This window comes from Belonocnema kinseyi, chromosome 6, assembly GCF_010883055.1.
Source record: "Belonocnema kinseyi isolate 2016_QV_RU_SX_M_011 chromosome 6, B_treatae_v1, whole genome shotgun sequence".
Classification (NCBI taxonomy): Eukaryota; Metazoa; Arthropoda; class Insecta; order Hymenoptera; family Cynipidae; genus Belonocnema; species Belonocnema kinseyi.
The window spans coordinates 92,267,293-92,285,263 of NC_046662.1; the positions used below are offsets into that span (position 1 = coordinate 92,267,293).

At 30.2% G+C, this 17,971-nt stretch overlaps 1 protein-coding gene across 1 annotated transcript in view; it reads right to left on the bottom strand.

Annotated features, from left to right (window-relative positions):
- Nucleotides 1-17,971, bottom strand: part of LOC117175499 — a 135,689-nt gene that overhangs the window by 42,697 nt on the left and 75,021 nt on the right. The window contains 4 exon segments of the mRNA XM_033365206.1: nt 8,952-9,259; nt 10,432-10,688; nt 12,233-12,390; nt 17,422-17,552. Of these exon segments, the coding sequence (XP_033221097.1) occupies nt 8,952-9,259; nt 10,432-10,688; nt 12,233-12,390; nt 17,422-17,552 (854 nt within the window).

Below are 17,971 nucleotides of genomic sequence, written 5' to 3' on the forward strand. Positions count from 1 at the left end.
AAAGAGGGAGCTCTTCTTAATATTTTGACACCAAAATCATGTCGATACACCTTACCGACTGCGAGTAAAGCTACCCACGCTTTAACTTGACAGACTGTAACTACATCCTACACTATTCAACTTATTGATACAACAATTTTTAGATAATTATGTTGGACAGGGCTCCTCATCCACTTTTCAGCAATTTGATATTAATTAATATTTTTTGAGATAGCATATCAAAAAGTTAACAGTACAATGAACATAGTTGATGAAATCAAAGTTTGCCAAGTTTTCTCGAGATTTTCTCCTTTTTTATAAAGTGTCTAGTTGCTCAGAAATTCGGGACATGGAGTCAAATAATTTTCATAGCTTGGCTAGTCGTCCCGAATTTTCGAGATGACTAAACTTTTATAACTTTTCCAACCCCGCCAACTTTTTGTTGCGACTAAAGGCAGACTTTTTAATCATAATATTAATTTTGTCAAGACTTATTTTTTCATTTTTAATGAATTCTCAAAGAATCTTCACTTCTCTTTTTAGATACAATATTGCTTTTATTTTAAAAGTTCATCTGTAGAATATAATAGAATTTTATATTTCATGCACGTTCTTTCTAAGAATAAAATTGAATTATATTTGATTTTAACACTATTCCTCAGCGACCGTTCTCAATAAATAATAAACATTTGTTCTCGCATCTCTAGTCTTATCCTCTCCTTTCTTTTTCTTTCTCAAATTGCGCTACAAATTTCAATGAAGAAATAGAGTTCTACTCACTCGTAGGAGTAATACTAATTTTTACAACATGACTGAACAATCCAACAACAGCATCACTAGCAACAGTGACATCTATATCTGAGGAGGGTTCAATTCCAGAGCCGAAACTTATAGCGCAATTTAAGAAATAAAATAAAGGGAAGGATAAGACCAGAGAGGTCACAGAAGAATTTCATTTATTTATTTAGAACTGTCGCGAAGCAATAGAACTAATTTTCTATTTTGAAATTCGGTTAGCATCTTCTGTTCCTTTTTTTTATTTCAAAATTAAAATTTTTTTCAATTCAAAAAAAATGTATCTATTTCTTTAAGAATTATAGCGATTTTTTTAAGTACAATTTTTACTAGTGAATAATAATAAAAAAATATGAATTAAAACATTTTTTTGCTCGAACCTGAAATTTCTTCAGCTTTAATCAAGAAAACATACTGTTATTTTGTTTTTTCGGTAAAGGAATTTTTGTAGTAATGCTTCCAACGTTTAAAAATGGTCAATTTTACGTTTTTTAGCGATTTTGGCAACCTGCTAACACTAAACTTTCAGACTCAAAAAATAATGTTGCTGTTACGGAAAAACGATATTTTTTAAGGAATAAGCTTATGGAATCATTTTATAGACATATCTCCCTCCTCCCTTGGGGTGTGTGGGGTGGGTGGTTATTGCGTAGGAGGATATTTTTCAATGGTATCCTGTTTTTACAGTGAATAGCTAGTAAAGAGTGCTGGAAAGAAGCACATTTTTTGTGGCGATATAAGCAATAGAAAATATGCCCCCCTTCCCAATATCTCTAAGAAATTCTTTCCTCAACTCTTTACTAGCTATCTGTTGAAGAAACGGGTTAAAATTGACAAGCCCCCCCCCCCCCCCCCCCCCCCCCCCCCCCCCCCCCCCCCCCCCCCCCCCCCCGCATTCACACCCAACCCTAATATATTACTACTAATTTTTATTTCGAAAAAAATAGCAGTATATTTCTGTGATTCAAGCTGAAGAAATTTGAGGTTGGATTTATTCAACGTTTTTAAAAATATGTGCATAGGACTCAATCTAAAAGAACATGTTTTTGGCTATTTTCAAAAAATTCTAAATTGAACAACAAATTGTTCTTTAATTTATAATTGATTATTATTATTCACTAGAAAAAACTGTACATCAAAAAAATTTGCCATGATTTTCGAAGCAAAAAGACATTTCTTTCGCATTTTCCAAAATCTGAATTTTGAAATAAAAAAAGGAACAGAAGATATTAAGTGATTATAATTTTTTTACGTTTTATGTATGTCAATACACAACGTTTTTTCGCTCAGCTTAAAAGATTCGACTAATTTGATAATTTTCACTCCGCCCTACCGAGGAGCGCTCTATTCCAGAGCCGAAACTTGTAGCACAATTTAAGAGAGAAAATAAAGGGGAGTGTAAGATCAGAGAGCCGGCGAAATAATTTTTAATATTTAATTGGATAACCAAATTTTTATGTATTGGAAAAACATATAAATCAAAACAAATTAATTTCCTTTATTATTATCATTACACTAATTGTAATTAAAATTTATAGAAAAAAGGTTTTTTTTACATGAAATACCTTTGAAAATAAAGGTTAATTGAATAATGCTAACTTTTTGATTTTCACCCATATGAGTTTAATCAAGTAGCAGTATGTATTTCATAAATATATTCATTACATGTGCCGGTTTTAATGTCAACAAATAAAGCAAGAACAAGTTTTCCATTATACAAATCTCACGTAAAGTGAATCATTGATTTTCACACATGTCCATCAATGACTAGCCTTCATTTTTCTATGGGTTTCCTGTATGGTGACGTTAGAAAAATGTATATGTTCTTTTCTGTCACTTCTCTCCTTATTTTTATTTATTTGATACCAATGAAAGTTTATTGTCCTGTTCTTGTCAAATTTTTAAATTAAGAATAGAGTGAAAACAATTAACAATGTTGCAGCGCAAAATGTGGAAGTTGAATTCATATTTTATGAATGGTATTATAGCAATAAGAATTACTTCCAAGATAATATAAATTCACAGGTAAATATTTTCGAAATGTCTCCAAACTGGTTTCAAACACCAATTTAAAACATATATATTGCACAGTTTGTTCAAGGGATCTCAGTAAGAGGTTTATCGAATCTGTCTTTTATAAACTTGTTTTTGACAAAGGTTGTCGAAAGTCAAGAAACTTCGATAACTAGATTACCGCAAAATAAAATCTAATAAGAATCGTTAAAGTGCTGTTCATCTACGAAGATCCTGCTTGGAGACGAGCCAAATACCAATTACGGTTTGTCCCATTCATCTTTCTGGACTCGAAGATCTACAATAAACTATAAATTTTATTTCTATTATCCAATTGAAATAAACGAAAATATTCTCTCTTAAATTCACCTTATCGGTAAAGTCTATCAAAATCTGTCCAGTTCATATATTTACAAATGTGGGATCTAGTGTCAATTTACTTTCAAATAAGTCAAGTGATTCATATGTCTCATTTAAACCACATAAAATAATATAATGTTGCCCCAGAAACTTTCTCTAATGTTTATACAATGGATCAAAAGATCGTGACTTTTACTTTCTTTTACTGATATCGATCCACCTTTTTTCACTCAAGAGCTTTCATCCTTGAATGAGTTAGGAGATACCTTTTTCATAAATAATATGAATGGAATAATATTAGATTTTATGAAAGACTTGAGAAACCAGCGAATAAATCAGTAGAAAAATCATGTATGGTCAGACATAGTAATTTCGTGGAATTGAGGGATCAATGAAATAAAGAATAGATTTAGAATATTAAAATTGTACAAGGAATGAGAAGGATTCTCTATTTTAGATTTTCTTTGTGAGAAAAGGGATTTTTCCTTGAGCTGCTTTCAAATCCCAATCCGCTCACGCTCTATCATCTGCCTTTATGAGACTATCATGGTATGCCTTTGTTTGCAGAGAACTTATTATTCTACAATATTTGAAAGAAAAGGGAATTGTATGAATTATAAATTGTGAATTGTCAATTTGTCAAACAAGAGTAGTTTCGACCGACTTAAATTTAAAACGATTTCATATCTCCACATTAAGTCTGTGGTACGTTTGACAAACGCATTTCATTAAAGCTAACCAACAGGGAGCCAGGAAGCTTCCGTACTACCTGGCAGTTAAAGCAATATTATACTACTGCTCTTACCAGATGCATAATAAACAGGATTCACGGCTCGTGTACAGAGAGAAAAGAGCCTTAAGTGGTCTAGTTAGTTTACTTATTGCTGACTGCCTCGTTTATGTAAGACGTAAATCCTAGAACTAACTTATTTCGCTTTTACTATTACATCCAATGATAAGAATTACTGCATTGAAGCAAAGACCAAAGATAATTCTAAATTAGATAATATAATGGCAATCGCAGGCTTATCCAGTCGCTTCAAATTAAAATGTTTCTTACTATTTCAAATGATAAGGCTTCATACAAGAATAAAACATTTTTAACTTAGAGTCATAAATAAACCCCGGAATTTAAAAAAATGTGTACCTTAAAAAAAAGATAACCTTTTCAAAAACATGAAAGAGAAAATCTGTAAAAAGAATTAGAAAAGTACAATTTATAGCATTTCAAATTAGGTCATTTCATTATTTTTAAGTTAAAATATATAGTTTTTCTAAATTTTTAATATTTAAACAAAAATTTCGATAATATTTTTCAAGATTTTTTAACTCTGTTGCTATCAACCTTTCATATGAAATGACTTTATACAGACCTACGCAGAAGATATTCAATTTTTTGAAAAACTAGAGAAATTACAATATTTACTTCGTTTATTTAAAAATAATTATTTCCTTTACTTTAAGGGACATTTTACAGAAGAGACAAGCGTCAAATGTCTCACATTTTGCTCTACTTTGGACTATTAATGTTGTTTCGGGTACTAAGTAAGTGTGCCGCATTGTAACTTGAAATGTTAAAAATCTTTTAAGATATCACCCTGGCAGCTAATACGACTATAAACATTAATTTTTTTTAATTTTCGATCTACTTCTTTTCATTCATAACTCAGTTACTAATGAAAATAGATGAGCATATTTTAGACAGTTTTTATTTATTATTTTGTAATACAAAAACCTAACAATGTAGGTTGCATTTGTTTTTTGAAAAAATGTATTTTTCATTTTGAGACCTGTTCTTTGCATGATATTTGTTTAACAATATCATAAATACCCTTTAATATGCCCTATAGTGCTTCAAAAAATTTTGGCCTTGCCATCATTTTGTTTTTGTTACGAAAACAATACAATCACATAGCTAACATTTTTGACGCACTCTGAAACATATTTTTAAATAAGCAAATAAGAAAATGAACATTTTTATTTCTTAAAAATGTAATACATTATGAATAGAAACAATCTAAGATATTTGTTCCTATGTTCAAATTACGTTTCTTTTGAGTGGTTAAGAATGATAGATCGGTTACAGGACTTTATCAGTGACTAGATATTAAATTTGTATAGCTCTTTCTATAGTATTAGATTCATGATAATGTGGAGTCCTGCTACATTGTCATTATTTTTCTTTTCGCGAATTAATTACAAGATGCAAGGAGGTAGTAGCGCATCTGACATATAATGAGGAGGTTGTTCGTTCAATCAAACGCAGCACGCAGTGAATTTCTTGGAACTTACTTTCTCGTTTTTCTTAATTAATAAGCGGAACAAAAAACAATTGCGATATGATAGGACCCCACTGATCAGCAATCTAATTGACACCTCTGATATAAAAATTAAAGATCGATTCACTGGCAAAAAACCTTTGACGGATCTACCTTTTTTTGTATTATTATTAGCAACTAGCTAAATTATGATAAAAATAAAGACAGTAACTCGAAGTTTTTAATAGAAACATCTAGCAAAAATGTTTAAACTTCGAATTACAACTTATTGAAGTTATTTAGTACCCCAAACAGTATTAATAGCCTAAAGTAGAACAGAATCTTAGACATGACATATCACTCTCCTATGAAATGCCCCTTAATATTTGAAATATGCTTCAGTCTTAAGTTATATATACTTACATCACACAATTCCTACCATACCGAAATTCTTTGAGTTGCTGGTTTTTTTTGTAATTCCGAAAATTGAACAGTATACAAATGTTCCAAATTTCGTTTTATTTAATTTCCCAAATGGAATAATCGAAATTTCATTTTGTCTAAACGTACATAGGTTGTTCCGAAAGAAATGTGGTTTTGTATAAATTATATGACGTAAGAAAGAATCGTATATCCTTAATTCAACTGCAAATATTTATAAATATCGAAAAAAATTCTTTTGCACTATAATATTGGATACCTTAAGACTATTCAATAATCAGAAATCATCAACATTCATAATTTCACAATTCCTTTGCTTTTGAAGAGGAATTCCCTATTCATTTTGATAAATATTCAAAACTCATGATCTTAAATATTATCGCGTGGAAATTTTTGAACAAAAATTTACCAAAAGCAGTTGGTACATATATTATCTTTTATTTCCCAAAGGCCTAGTGTAAACGTCTAGCCAGTCCGCACGTTTATAACACAGTCGAGTCTAACCGTATAGATCTGGAGCAGGGTAGAGCACATGGGTTGCTTCCGAACGTGTATACGTTACAGAAAAAGCATATCATCCTTAGGAATTATACGTATATAATTCCTGGCTACTGCAAGCAAAGTATAAAATCGAACACTTATTAAATACTTTAAATAGCCATTATATATAATCCCTAGGCATTATGTAGGATGCCCGTGACGAGATAGGCAAATTATATAATCTTTTTTTTTAATATAATGATGCAATTAAAGAAGTTCATGAGAAATTATAGAACATTTATAAAATTCAACACACGTTTACTCGCTATTTATTACAACATGACATACTGTAATAGCATTTCGATTTGATGGCAAGGAATTACTGCGTAGCCACTGTCCTCAGTGACATCACTTTTTCTTGCAGAATTTCATGAACGGTGAAAAGATTCAATTTACATGTAGCAAACTACGATCTGAAAATGGGTAATTTCATTACAAAAATAGTAGTTTTCAGGCATGCCATTTTTTAAAGGTTTTCAGATTTGTAAAAAGGGCCTTGAATGAGTACAAGAATAGTCTGTCCATATTTGTACCTGTAAAAATTTTACTTTCAATTTTTAGCTGTTGATTGCCCCTTTCCCTTTTTTAAATCTGTTTGTTTCAGGGAAAATAAATTTTTTTTTTTAATTTTTTCAACATTATTCATAATATTGAATTCATAATTGAAATTTGTCAACATTAACTAGTGCCCCAGAGCTTTTAAAATTATGATAATTTAAAAAATTAAAAAACTCGGTTTTCGGAAAAATGAAAAAAATAAGGAAATTTTATTAACTTTTTGCAAATTAAAGCTTGACCGCCTCAAAAGGCTATCCCAAAACGTTACAAGTGAAGAGTTTTTTCAGTGGCAGCGTATTTATTTCAAGATCTTATTGAGATGATGAAGCGTTTCGGTACAGATCTGTACCCTTATCAAATCGTAGTTGCATTTCTTAACAAAAGTTTGTTGGAGCTGGAAAAACACGATATTTTACAAATATCATTGTACACTACAGTTTTATAAAGTTCATGCCATGATGTAGTGAAGTAATCTTACCTTTAAAGAGACAAAATATATTTACCTGGTTTCGGAAACTGAAGATAGTTGAAAGGATTTTATAAAGTTATATTTATAAATACATATTAAAATAACATAGTTTTCAAGAAGTTTTTTGTTTGTTTGTCAATGTAAATTGGAGTAACTCTATAACCATTAAAAAATGTTTGAAAGTTTTTTTGAAATTTATGACATTTCTGAAGATTATTTTTGTATTTTTTTTTTAAATAATTGCAGATTATTGAAAGAAGCTATTGTTTATAATCTCATGAGTAAATCCTGGATTATTTTAAGTTGTTTAGTTACATTTTAAGAAACTAATTGGAGACAGACAAGTGACACTTATGGGTTATAATTATATAACAGTATTTTGAGGTTATGTAATAAATCATGTGATAAGTCATGTGATAGGTCATGTGATACTGTTTGACTGGGAAAAGGAATATTATTTTAAATTTTAATTTGAGCAATAAGATTGTGATATACAATACTTAAGTTTTGGATGTCAGTTCTGTAATTTATAGCATTTATTTCGTTTTTAATATAAACCATTTCAAGAGTTAATATTTTCTCCTCATTTGGTTCAATATTTAAAATTTTAATGTCTTTAATATTAAAGTTAAAGGTGTGAAAGTATAGAGTAGCATGTTTTGCTAAGGCGGTGTTATCTTTATTATTTAATATGGATCTTTCATGTTCTCTGATTCTAAACCCTAAGTGTCTTAAAGATTGTCGCATGTATATAGCCTTACAATATATATATATATATATATATATATATATAGTCGGGTGATATACTTTGTCCGTAGCATATACAATGCCTTTTCAAAATGTAATCTGGCTACTAGCGAGCGTTCGAAATTTAAAATTTCTGTTTAGTACTACTCTTACGTTCAAAAACTCTGTTTCCAGTCACTGGAAAATGATTGCCGCTTAATAAATCTCAAACATTTGTTTTACAGTTTTTTACGAGCAAACATTCAGTCCTAGGCCGACCCTGTGCAATAATATGAGATAACTTAGATCAATTTACAGAAACTCTGGAAAATAATCCTCTTAAAGAGCGCAATCTGTGAACCTTGACGATTCTGATAATGAAATTTAATTTTAACTAGAGCCGATTCAATTTTACCTGGTATTAATTCCGGTGCAGTGAAGTACCGTCGCCTGGTCATAAATTCATGCTGGTTTATTTAAAGTTCCAAGGTCTTTTCTTTTAAACGTAAGTCACCTAGTGTGGACATTTCACCAGCTTAATAAGAATCTATGACCAGGGTACGTCCAAAAGGTAGACTAATGAACGAGGAGAAAGAAGAGAATGGAGAACACTTGCGGGTGTTGTAATCACAAATGCAAATATGAAGGATTTAAATTCTCCCTGAAAAAATGTAGCTTTTAATTAATGTTTTACAAAATAATTATAAACTCAACGAAAAAATTTGAATTACTCCTCAATGCGAACAAATTATTAAGTTGTAATACTCTTAAATTCAGATTATGAAATCATGTTACACTAAATTAATTTGCACTTGATTCTGAGAGTAGTTAACTTTTTCTTTTTTCTCATTGCCAGTGAGAAAATATTCGATACCAACGTCTTTGTTAGCATCCAAGGAATCCTGTACATTGTCATATCGCAGTAACTTTCGATTAAGGTTTGCTTCCAAAACATCCCAGGATGGAAGTTTATGTGTACCTCGGTACCCCTGATCAGTTATTGAGCATCTACTATCTATGGTATTCCATTTTGGAGAATCCTCCCTGCTTATCATCTCTTCAGATCTGCTCTTCCCGAAACTTCCGGATGTACTTACGCTGTCCCACATTGGAGAAGTTCCTTTAAAATTGATTTTAAAAAATCGATAAAAACAACAACAAAACGAACTTTCATCAATCTTGCATCAATGTAAAGCAGGTTAGGGTCATTTCAACCAAATTCCGATTCTTTTTAGTACTGATAGCACAATTTATATTTTTGACAAAGTTAGTAATAATAATAATCTTTATCATCTGATAATACGCTTCATAATTGTACGCATTGTAAAATTCATGATGGTGTTGACATCTTTAAGATAACCTTTTTTCATTTTATCCATTTTTTTGTTACACACAACAAGCAGTAGCTTTTAAAATATTATGAAATTATGAAATACATGACATTAAAACGCTACATTTGTGTACAAACCAGGCTTTTGTAGCCTATTTAGTATATTATTTATATGGTTTAGTTTTTATACACTGAACTCTGGATTTAAGTAACTCGGGTTTACGGCTTTCCCAGAATTTAAGTTCTCGGCATTTCGACGATGTGGGGGCACAGGACCGAAAGAGAGTTTAGAGTCCCTGGATTTATGTTGAACACCACCGCAAGCCATGTCCGAAAACCGTAAGTATACGTCCAGGGTTCAGCGTACTTGTATTTCACTTGAAAAACTTAGTTATTTTAATAAACTGATCCCAAATCTCCCATTTACCTCTTACATTCTTATCTCTCACCAATACTTTTTATAATCTATCTTGTCCTATCCTATGCAATCTTATCATCCCCTACCTCTTTTACTTCCTATCACTTCATTTCCCCGCCCCTAATTCTCCTTCCCTTACATACTACCCTCGATTCACATCTCCTACTCCCCTTCACTACTTTCCTTTCCCTACTCCCTCACTTTACTTCCCCTTCCTCCGCCCACACTTCCCCCTTCTCCTCCCAAGAAAAAGTACAACAGACTAAAATAAATATAAACTAATAAATAAATTATTGATAAATTAATTAATTTTTAGTAAATAAATACACTTGACGGAAATAATAAGTATTTCTTCCCGGAGCTACAAAACCCTAAAAACGTAAATCTACAAGATTCAAACACTCAAATTAAATTATTTTAAGATAAAATATATATAGTTTTGTCAAGTATCTCATTTATTAACTAAAGTATATATTTTTCTAAAATTTTGGTATAGCAATGTTAGTATAAATATTAAAACTTAATGAAATAGAATAAAAATTACCGCGAACTGTATCCCAAATTCTGTTGTGGCCCTTTTTGGATTTGCATCGACTGATCGATCGAACAGAAGACTTCCAGGATCCAATTGACGATGAATCCCAGACCGGAAGCTGGCTCCTTGTTCGTAAACCACGTGTCAACGTGTCATGTATTTCTAACATTTCTCGCTGAAGTTGCCTCTGATGTTCAGTAATAATACGGCGCTGACGTGTATTTGGCGAATACTGTCGAGGTGAATCACAGAGATTTGATTCAGATCTGCAGGCAAAAATTGGAAACTCGAAACCAATTTCACGAAATAAAAGATCAATCAAGGGTATAATATAGACAGGAAGCAACTAATACGTTACTCGCAGTGCTTTTTTTTATTTTTTAGTGTGAAATATTTCTCGGTAATATTTAATTTACACAATAATTTGGGCGCACTTTTCTGAGCGAATTTAAGTTACATTGAATGCCTCTTTGTGTGATAGCAACTTGGGAAAATTAAATGGTAAATATGAACAGTTATTTTCTCCCTTGGGGTTTCTTCCAGGATAATTCAACAACTAAAGAAATTATGCAAGTATACACACCTATAAAGTACAAGGAACATATTAATTTTTAACTGAGAGTGTTTAAAAACTGAAAAAACTGTAACTCAACAAAGATGTTTGTAATGAAAGCTCGTTTATGCTTTTCAGTTTTTAATATAGAACATTGACAATAAAACAGTGTGAAAAATTAAATTTAATCACGAATATAATGTAAATTCTTCCTTTGAAATAAAAACATCTGTCAATGTTAGTTTCGCTCTGTATTAAATTTTCTTTACCTAAAGCAAATTGTGAACAACAGTAAAATATCTCAACTAGGTCGACATTGTTATGGAGAATGCGAATCAGAAGTCATTGTCTTTGATCTTGTCTACAGTAGCATTGAACTATTGTACATTTCCAGTTTCTCATTCTATTCGATCATAACGGCCAACTTGAATTCGAACTAATACTATGAACTATGTGAGCGATGATACCACAAATCTAGCCGAACCTGTCCGAGGGTTGTAATTAAAATGGGGTAAACCAATTTGGCTCACACCCACATGTCGTTAACGTAATTTGCCTTTAGTATCTATTCTAAATGTCGAAACACATACTATAAATAACATGTACATCTATTAATTTTGACGTGCACGCAAGAATTTCAGTGTGCTATCTAATTTCTAACTTTCCATTACATTGAGGGTGAATCATGATTTCAGAGTTTAGTTTAAACAAAGTTTTTTAGAATCTAAGTACTTATTAGTTCACTCTGTACTAAATTTCGTGTTCTATTTTTAAAGACTACAATACAAAAAGAACTTTTTCTCCTTTTGCCAAAATGTGCACACAAAAAATAAATAAAAATGGTAAAATATCTCAGAGAAATAGTCTGAAGATAAATATATTTTAAAAAATATTCACTTATTTTTTCGAACAGGATCTCTTTCTATTTCCTCATTCCTTTTTTCTGTTCTTTTTTATTAATAAAATACCAAGATTTTCTTATCCAATTTTGCGATCGCGAAGTACTGTCACTGCAAATCAAAAGCCTTCCAACTGAACTTTATTTGCATAGAACAAAGTAATTTTTTGCATTTGGTATGAGTGCTAAAACAATCTATAAAGGGAATTTTTTTCCTTTATAAAAGACTTTAAAGAAATAATCTTGGAAACAAAAGCAAAAACTGGTTTTAAAGTGGAAAATTATTTGAAGTTTTTAAATTATTTAATATTTTTTTATAAATGATGAATTATAAATAAATGATATTAGGTAACAAATACTTAGGCGTGTAGGTTTCTTTGGGCGAAGTAGACACTGATCGATCCGGGCAGCTGGATCTTCTTAAACAACGCGACGCCTCCCTAGCTACTTTTTGGACCATGTCAAGCATTGCAACTTTTTCATCCTGAGGGAGAAACTGAGCAACCTCTTGTAGAATCTATATTAAAATTTCAATTTACATAACTTTTAATCATTTTAATTAAAATTTGTCTTTTCTGCTTTATACTGTACAGATCATTATCATAGTATTATCTATCGACAAATAAAACATTTAAGTACATAATATAGTAGCATTTTCACATTATTTGTTCACGTTTTCTTGTTACAAAAGTAAAACTAAAGATTTCTTTCCAACAAACTATAACAAAAGTTTTACATTGCCTCAAGAGAGCCCGGAATTTTGTTCAAATGGGTTATTAAAATGATTGAACTTTCGAAGATTTTGATATGAATTACACATATTCGTCAAAAAATTCAAGAAAAATTGAACCAATCAAATCAATTTTGACTGATTTCTATGTATAAATTAAATCCTGGAAACTTCTCCAATAGTTTAATTAATTTATCGGCTAATTTTGCGATTCGTGAAATCCAATTTTTGTTTTACAATAGCAAAACCTAAAACCTCCTGGAAATATTAAAAAATTTACTTGAATTAAAAAATACACAAAATCTGAGAATATGAATATCTTCTTATAATAATAAGATGCGAAGTGTCATGAACTTTTCACTATCGTTAAAATGTAATGTTAAATCTTATAAAATTTCTCAGAAAAAAATTGTTGAAAAAAGATGAAGAGTTTTCTCATAAAAAGATAATGATGTCTGGCTTAATTTCATTGCATTATATTCTTCAACGCATCTCTGAGTAAACAAAAATTTTCAACGATGTTTTGTTCGCTTCAAACCTCTCTTCCCTGTTCTGCATTCATAATTTTCCTTTAACGATTTGTAAGTACCTATTTTACCCTCATCTTATAATCTTTTAACCTTAAACTTATTTTTTTTTCTGCTCCACGTTTTCCAAATTATATTTTTTTAAAATACCTTTAATATTATATGATTTTTATTATTAAATAACTATTCTTTCATAAGAAAAAAATTGTTTCTTTAATAATAAACAGTACATTTTCGTTTGTCTATCTGCATTACAGCATTATAAGCAGTGTGTATTGAAAATAGTTTAAATTATAGTTACATTATCCCAAAGCAATTTCTAATTAAAATTTAGTGTAAGCCCCTTAGGCCAAACTAGTTTCGCGACCATGTTAATATTGTTAATAATGTTCAAACTCATTATATTTTCTCTTTTATACATTCTTATCAGAGAAGGTATCAGATTTGTGTAAAATTTGACCACCCCAGTTTTTGTCACATGTCCAGGTTTTGAGACCCCCTAAATCCGAAAAACAGATTGTTATGAATCTTTCTGTCTGTATGCCTGTATGTCTGTCTGTCTGTCTGTCTGTCTGTATGTGAACACGATAACTTTGGAAAAAATTAATTTATTAGATTGCCCTTTGGTACACTCGTTTAGTGTCCTAAACTAAGGGACAAGTTCGTTAGCCAGCCATTTTGAATAAAAATTCAAAAAGTGGGCACATCTTGAATATTTTTGAGACCACTTTTTTTAAAATTCAAAAATTCTCTGTACGGTTATTCATAGAATTAAAAAAATTTAACAGTTTATGCTCATGACTTTTTTTGAAGAATCAAAAATTACTAGAGTTATAGCATTTTCAGAATCCAGAAAAACAAACTAAAATGAACAATTTAAGCCAAACAACGCATAATACGAAAGAAAAGTCTAGGAAAGAAAAACGTTGCTTTTTGAAAGCCCTACAAGATTATGATAACAACTTTTTCAATTTGGTCAAAAAGTTAAAAATTCAAAATTTGATTCTACAAAAAATTTTGGAAACCGCATTTTTGCAAGATGTAAAAATTCTATGCACGGTTGTTCATAGTACTTCAAAACTTAAACAATCTATCCTTCTGTGTTTTTTTTATAAAAAGGAAATTATCAGAGTTAGAGCATTTTCAAAATCCAAAAAACAAACTAAAATGAACATTTTAAACCAAACAACGCATGATATGAAAATAGTCAGAAGAAGAAAAACTTTGCTTTTTGAAAGCCCTATAAGATTATGATAAAAACTTTTTTAATTTGTTCGAAAAGTTGAAAATTCCAAATTTGATCGTCCAAAAACGTTTTTAGCGTCATTATTTTTAATATAATTTTACCTATAAAACAAAATGTATCCAAAAATTGGAATTCGCTCCTGACAAGCTAGCTTTTGCACAAACCTAAGTCCAAATATTTTCTTACGAAATTTTTTAGCATAATTTGTATGAAAGATTAAAGAAATGGTTCAACTTTCAAAATCGATACATTTCCAATTCCTCCTTCTATCTGCTCTCAATATCTTATTACATGGATACATGTATCCCTATTTTTCTTCAATTCGGATCGCGATAGAGATATTTGTATCGAAAAATATAAAAGAATGCACTATTAATCTCAAGACTAGCTTTTGGGTAGAGTACTGATTAAGATCAGTTCACAACCAAAGGCCACTTTAAAAGTGGATTAAAATTTCCTTATTGGAACCATCGACTATAATAAGTTTTCACCATCTGATATCAAACCACGATATCTCTTTCATAAGAATATTAGATTAGAAAGGCACTTTACTTCCTTCAGATTCCTCTTGTAAGAAATTCTTGAAAGATCCAAGAAAATGTTACTTTAAATAATCTGTTTGATCATCACAAATGTAAATCAAACAAGAAAATATTTTATGTCTACTATGCATTATATTTTTAACAAAGTAATCGAGACTGGTTCATACTTTTATGAAATGACGGTAGAAATTACTCCCGTAATAATTGGATACACTTGTCCCACTAATCCAATCTAAGTAGGCGAAGCACATAATTAAGCTAGCACTGAGGAAAATCCAGAACATGGTATAAATGGAGCTCTTGCGATACCACACTCTCGAGTTATTTGAAACGCGTGAAAAATTCTTTGTCCTAAAATTCTTCGTGTTATTTCTAAATTAATTCTTTGTAATACAGCTTTGAGAATGTAATCAATAAAAGCAGATTGCTAAATCTAAAAATATGGGTTCAATAAGCAAAATTACTACATTGATTATATTGGAAGAAGCTTAGGATTGTAAGTAATATGTATTCTTCTGACTTTACCTGCAGGAAACAACGATAGTACTGAAAAAGCAGAAGTGTTTTGTTATGTTTGCATCTGGATAATTTTATTAGAAATTTCATACGTCTAGTGAGCACTAAAAATCATTTTTTATTATCCTGTCTGATTTCTTTCGAACGAAAACCTGCGTTTATTGATTTTTTTTTAATGTTTTTGACTATCTTTCACCATCTTTCTTGGTATTTTGTTAAGTCTTCGCTATGCTAAAGGTGATCTGATGAGGAAATCAGTTCGATTCCGAAACTTTATATAGAATGTAATACTACTATATTGCAATTCAAACGCTGAAACTAAAATATAATAATTCTGGGTTTTCATAGCATTTCATTTTCAAAATTGGTAAGAGCTTAGTTTACGTCATATCGAATCTGGGTTTATATTCCATGCAACGTCAATATTATCCGAAGTCCGTGGTGTATAGTGGATATGGATACACTGCATAATAGATTATCTAGATATATAGCCAAACCTACAGTAAGGAAATTCTCAAGGTGTGCAATGGCTTCCAAGATGAGGATTTATGAGGATTTGCTGAAGGATTTGTGTCTAACTTGTTACTGTGGTAAGCACTATATTCTATGCATAAGAACTTAGCCGAACACATGCAGCTTTATGTACATTGTATTTACAATTAGTAAATTAATTTATCAGATAATATACTAAATACACTAGCAATAACTACGCGGTAAAATCCAAAGATAAATTTGATTTAACTTGATTCAAAACGAATTCTACTTTCATTTATTCCAGTAAATTTAAGTAATAATTTCAGAATTTATACTAACTTTTAGCAAATTAAAATGAGTTTCAGTTAATCCTACTGAATTTCAATCATTGACACTGAATTTGGGTAAATTTAAATTATGTAATTTCAGTTCCTCTTAAATTTAAATAAATTATTATCAATTCAAGTCCATTCTGCTAAATTTCAGTTAAGTAAACTAAAGGGCCCAGTGGATAGACATGTAAAACTCGCTCCCGCACTGATCAAGTCTGTATGGGCCCCATATTGTTAGATGCATACTACGCCTTAGGCTCTAAACTGAAAAGCCCTTTCAGCAGATTAAACTGGATTTAATCAATTTGAATTTCAATAAATTGAACTATATTGAAGAGGATTCAACAAAATAAAAAATGAATTATAATAAACTCAAGTAAATTCAGCTAAAATTGATAATAATTCTCATTAATGCTAGTGAACTCTAAGAAATTGAAAGTGAATTTGAGACAAAATCAATTCAATTACTGTCAAGGAGGTGAAATTGCCTGATTCTTAGCAAATTAATTTTACTGAGTCAAGTATATGAAACGAATTCGAATAAGGTAAAGTAAAATCAATCACTCAATAAAATCAGTTTAACTTTATTTGATCTAATGCAGCTTTCAATTAAACGTTTATCAATTTTTAAAACACCCAGATAATGATGATTCCAAAGGAATCATTAAACCATTATTAAATCAATATAATTTAGTGAATACACAAATAAGAATTATATATTGTGTTACATATTATTAGAAGTTAGTTTTGTTGTTGATCTACTAGTAGAGTTTGCACTCTAACTTTTTTTTAATCAGCACATAATCTACCTCATCTCAGATTCGAACCGCGAGCTTCTACCTTTATGAGTTATCGCGTTACTTTTAACTGATTATACCATCAAGATTTCGATCAATATTCAATTAGTTTTTGTAGCTAATACAACAAGTAGCACTCTTCATTTGAAATCCTGAAAAATTACCCCTAGATATATCAACAAAAAACTAACATCAGATAATTTTTACATTTTACTTGGTCAGCAGCATTAAAAATATAAATGTAATGCACATTATTCTTGTCAAAGTGTATAAAATAATTCCAACATAAAAAAATGTAAGCAATTATTTGGTGTTTGAAAAGAATTGGACAATAAAATGTAAATGAAAATGTAAAGTGAAATATGATGCAATAGTGAATCTTACCCGAAACTTATTCAGGGTCACAAGAGCCGATATCAATCCTCCTGGACCCCTTTGACGACCTCGCCGACGATTCATAGAGATAACGTAAGTCAAAGGACTGAAGTTCCTCAGTTCAACATGACTAAACAGACCTAATAAACAATAATCGATTTCAAACATGTTCTTAGGTCATCAAAACTTCATAAATATCACTGATATCTACTTGAAAATATTTATAGTAGCAATTTACTTCATTTTGTTACTGCAAATTATAAATTTTAAGAGTATTCAAAATTGAACAATTCCATGTCAAAACAACTGAAGAATTTTAGCTATTGTTGGTGAGTTTAATATTATTAAACTCTTATTTTTACATTCTTCGTAACAAGGCGTAGTTTTAAAGAAATATATTTTTTTTTAAATTTTTTTTAACTTCTAGGATTACAAAAAAGTTTTTTTAAATGAATTTCTGAAAAAAATCACTTATTGTTTTCTTTCATTTTTTATTGATATCTTACAATGTCCTATAAAAGCCCTAAACTAAACGAGATCCCCTTTCGATATTTACAAG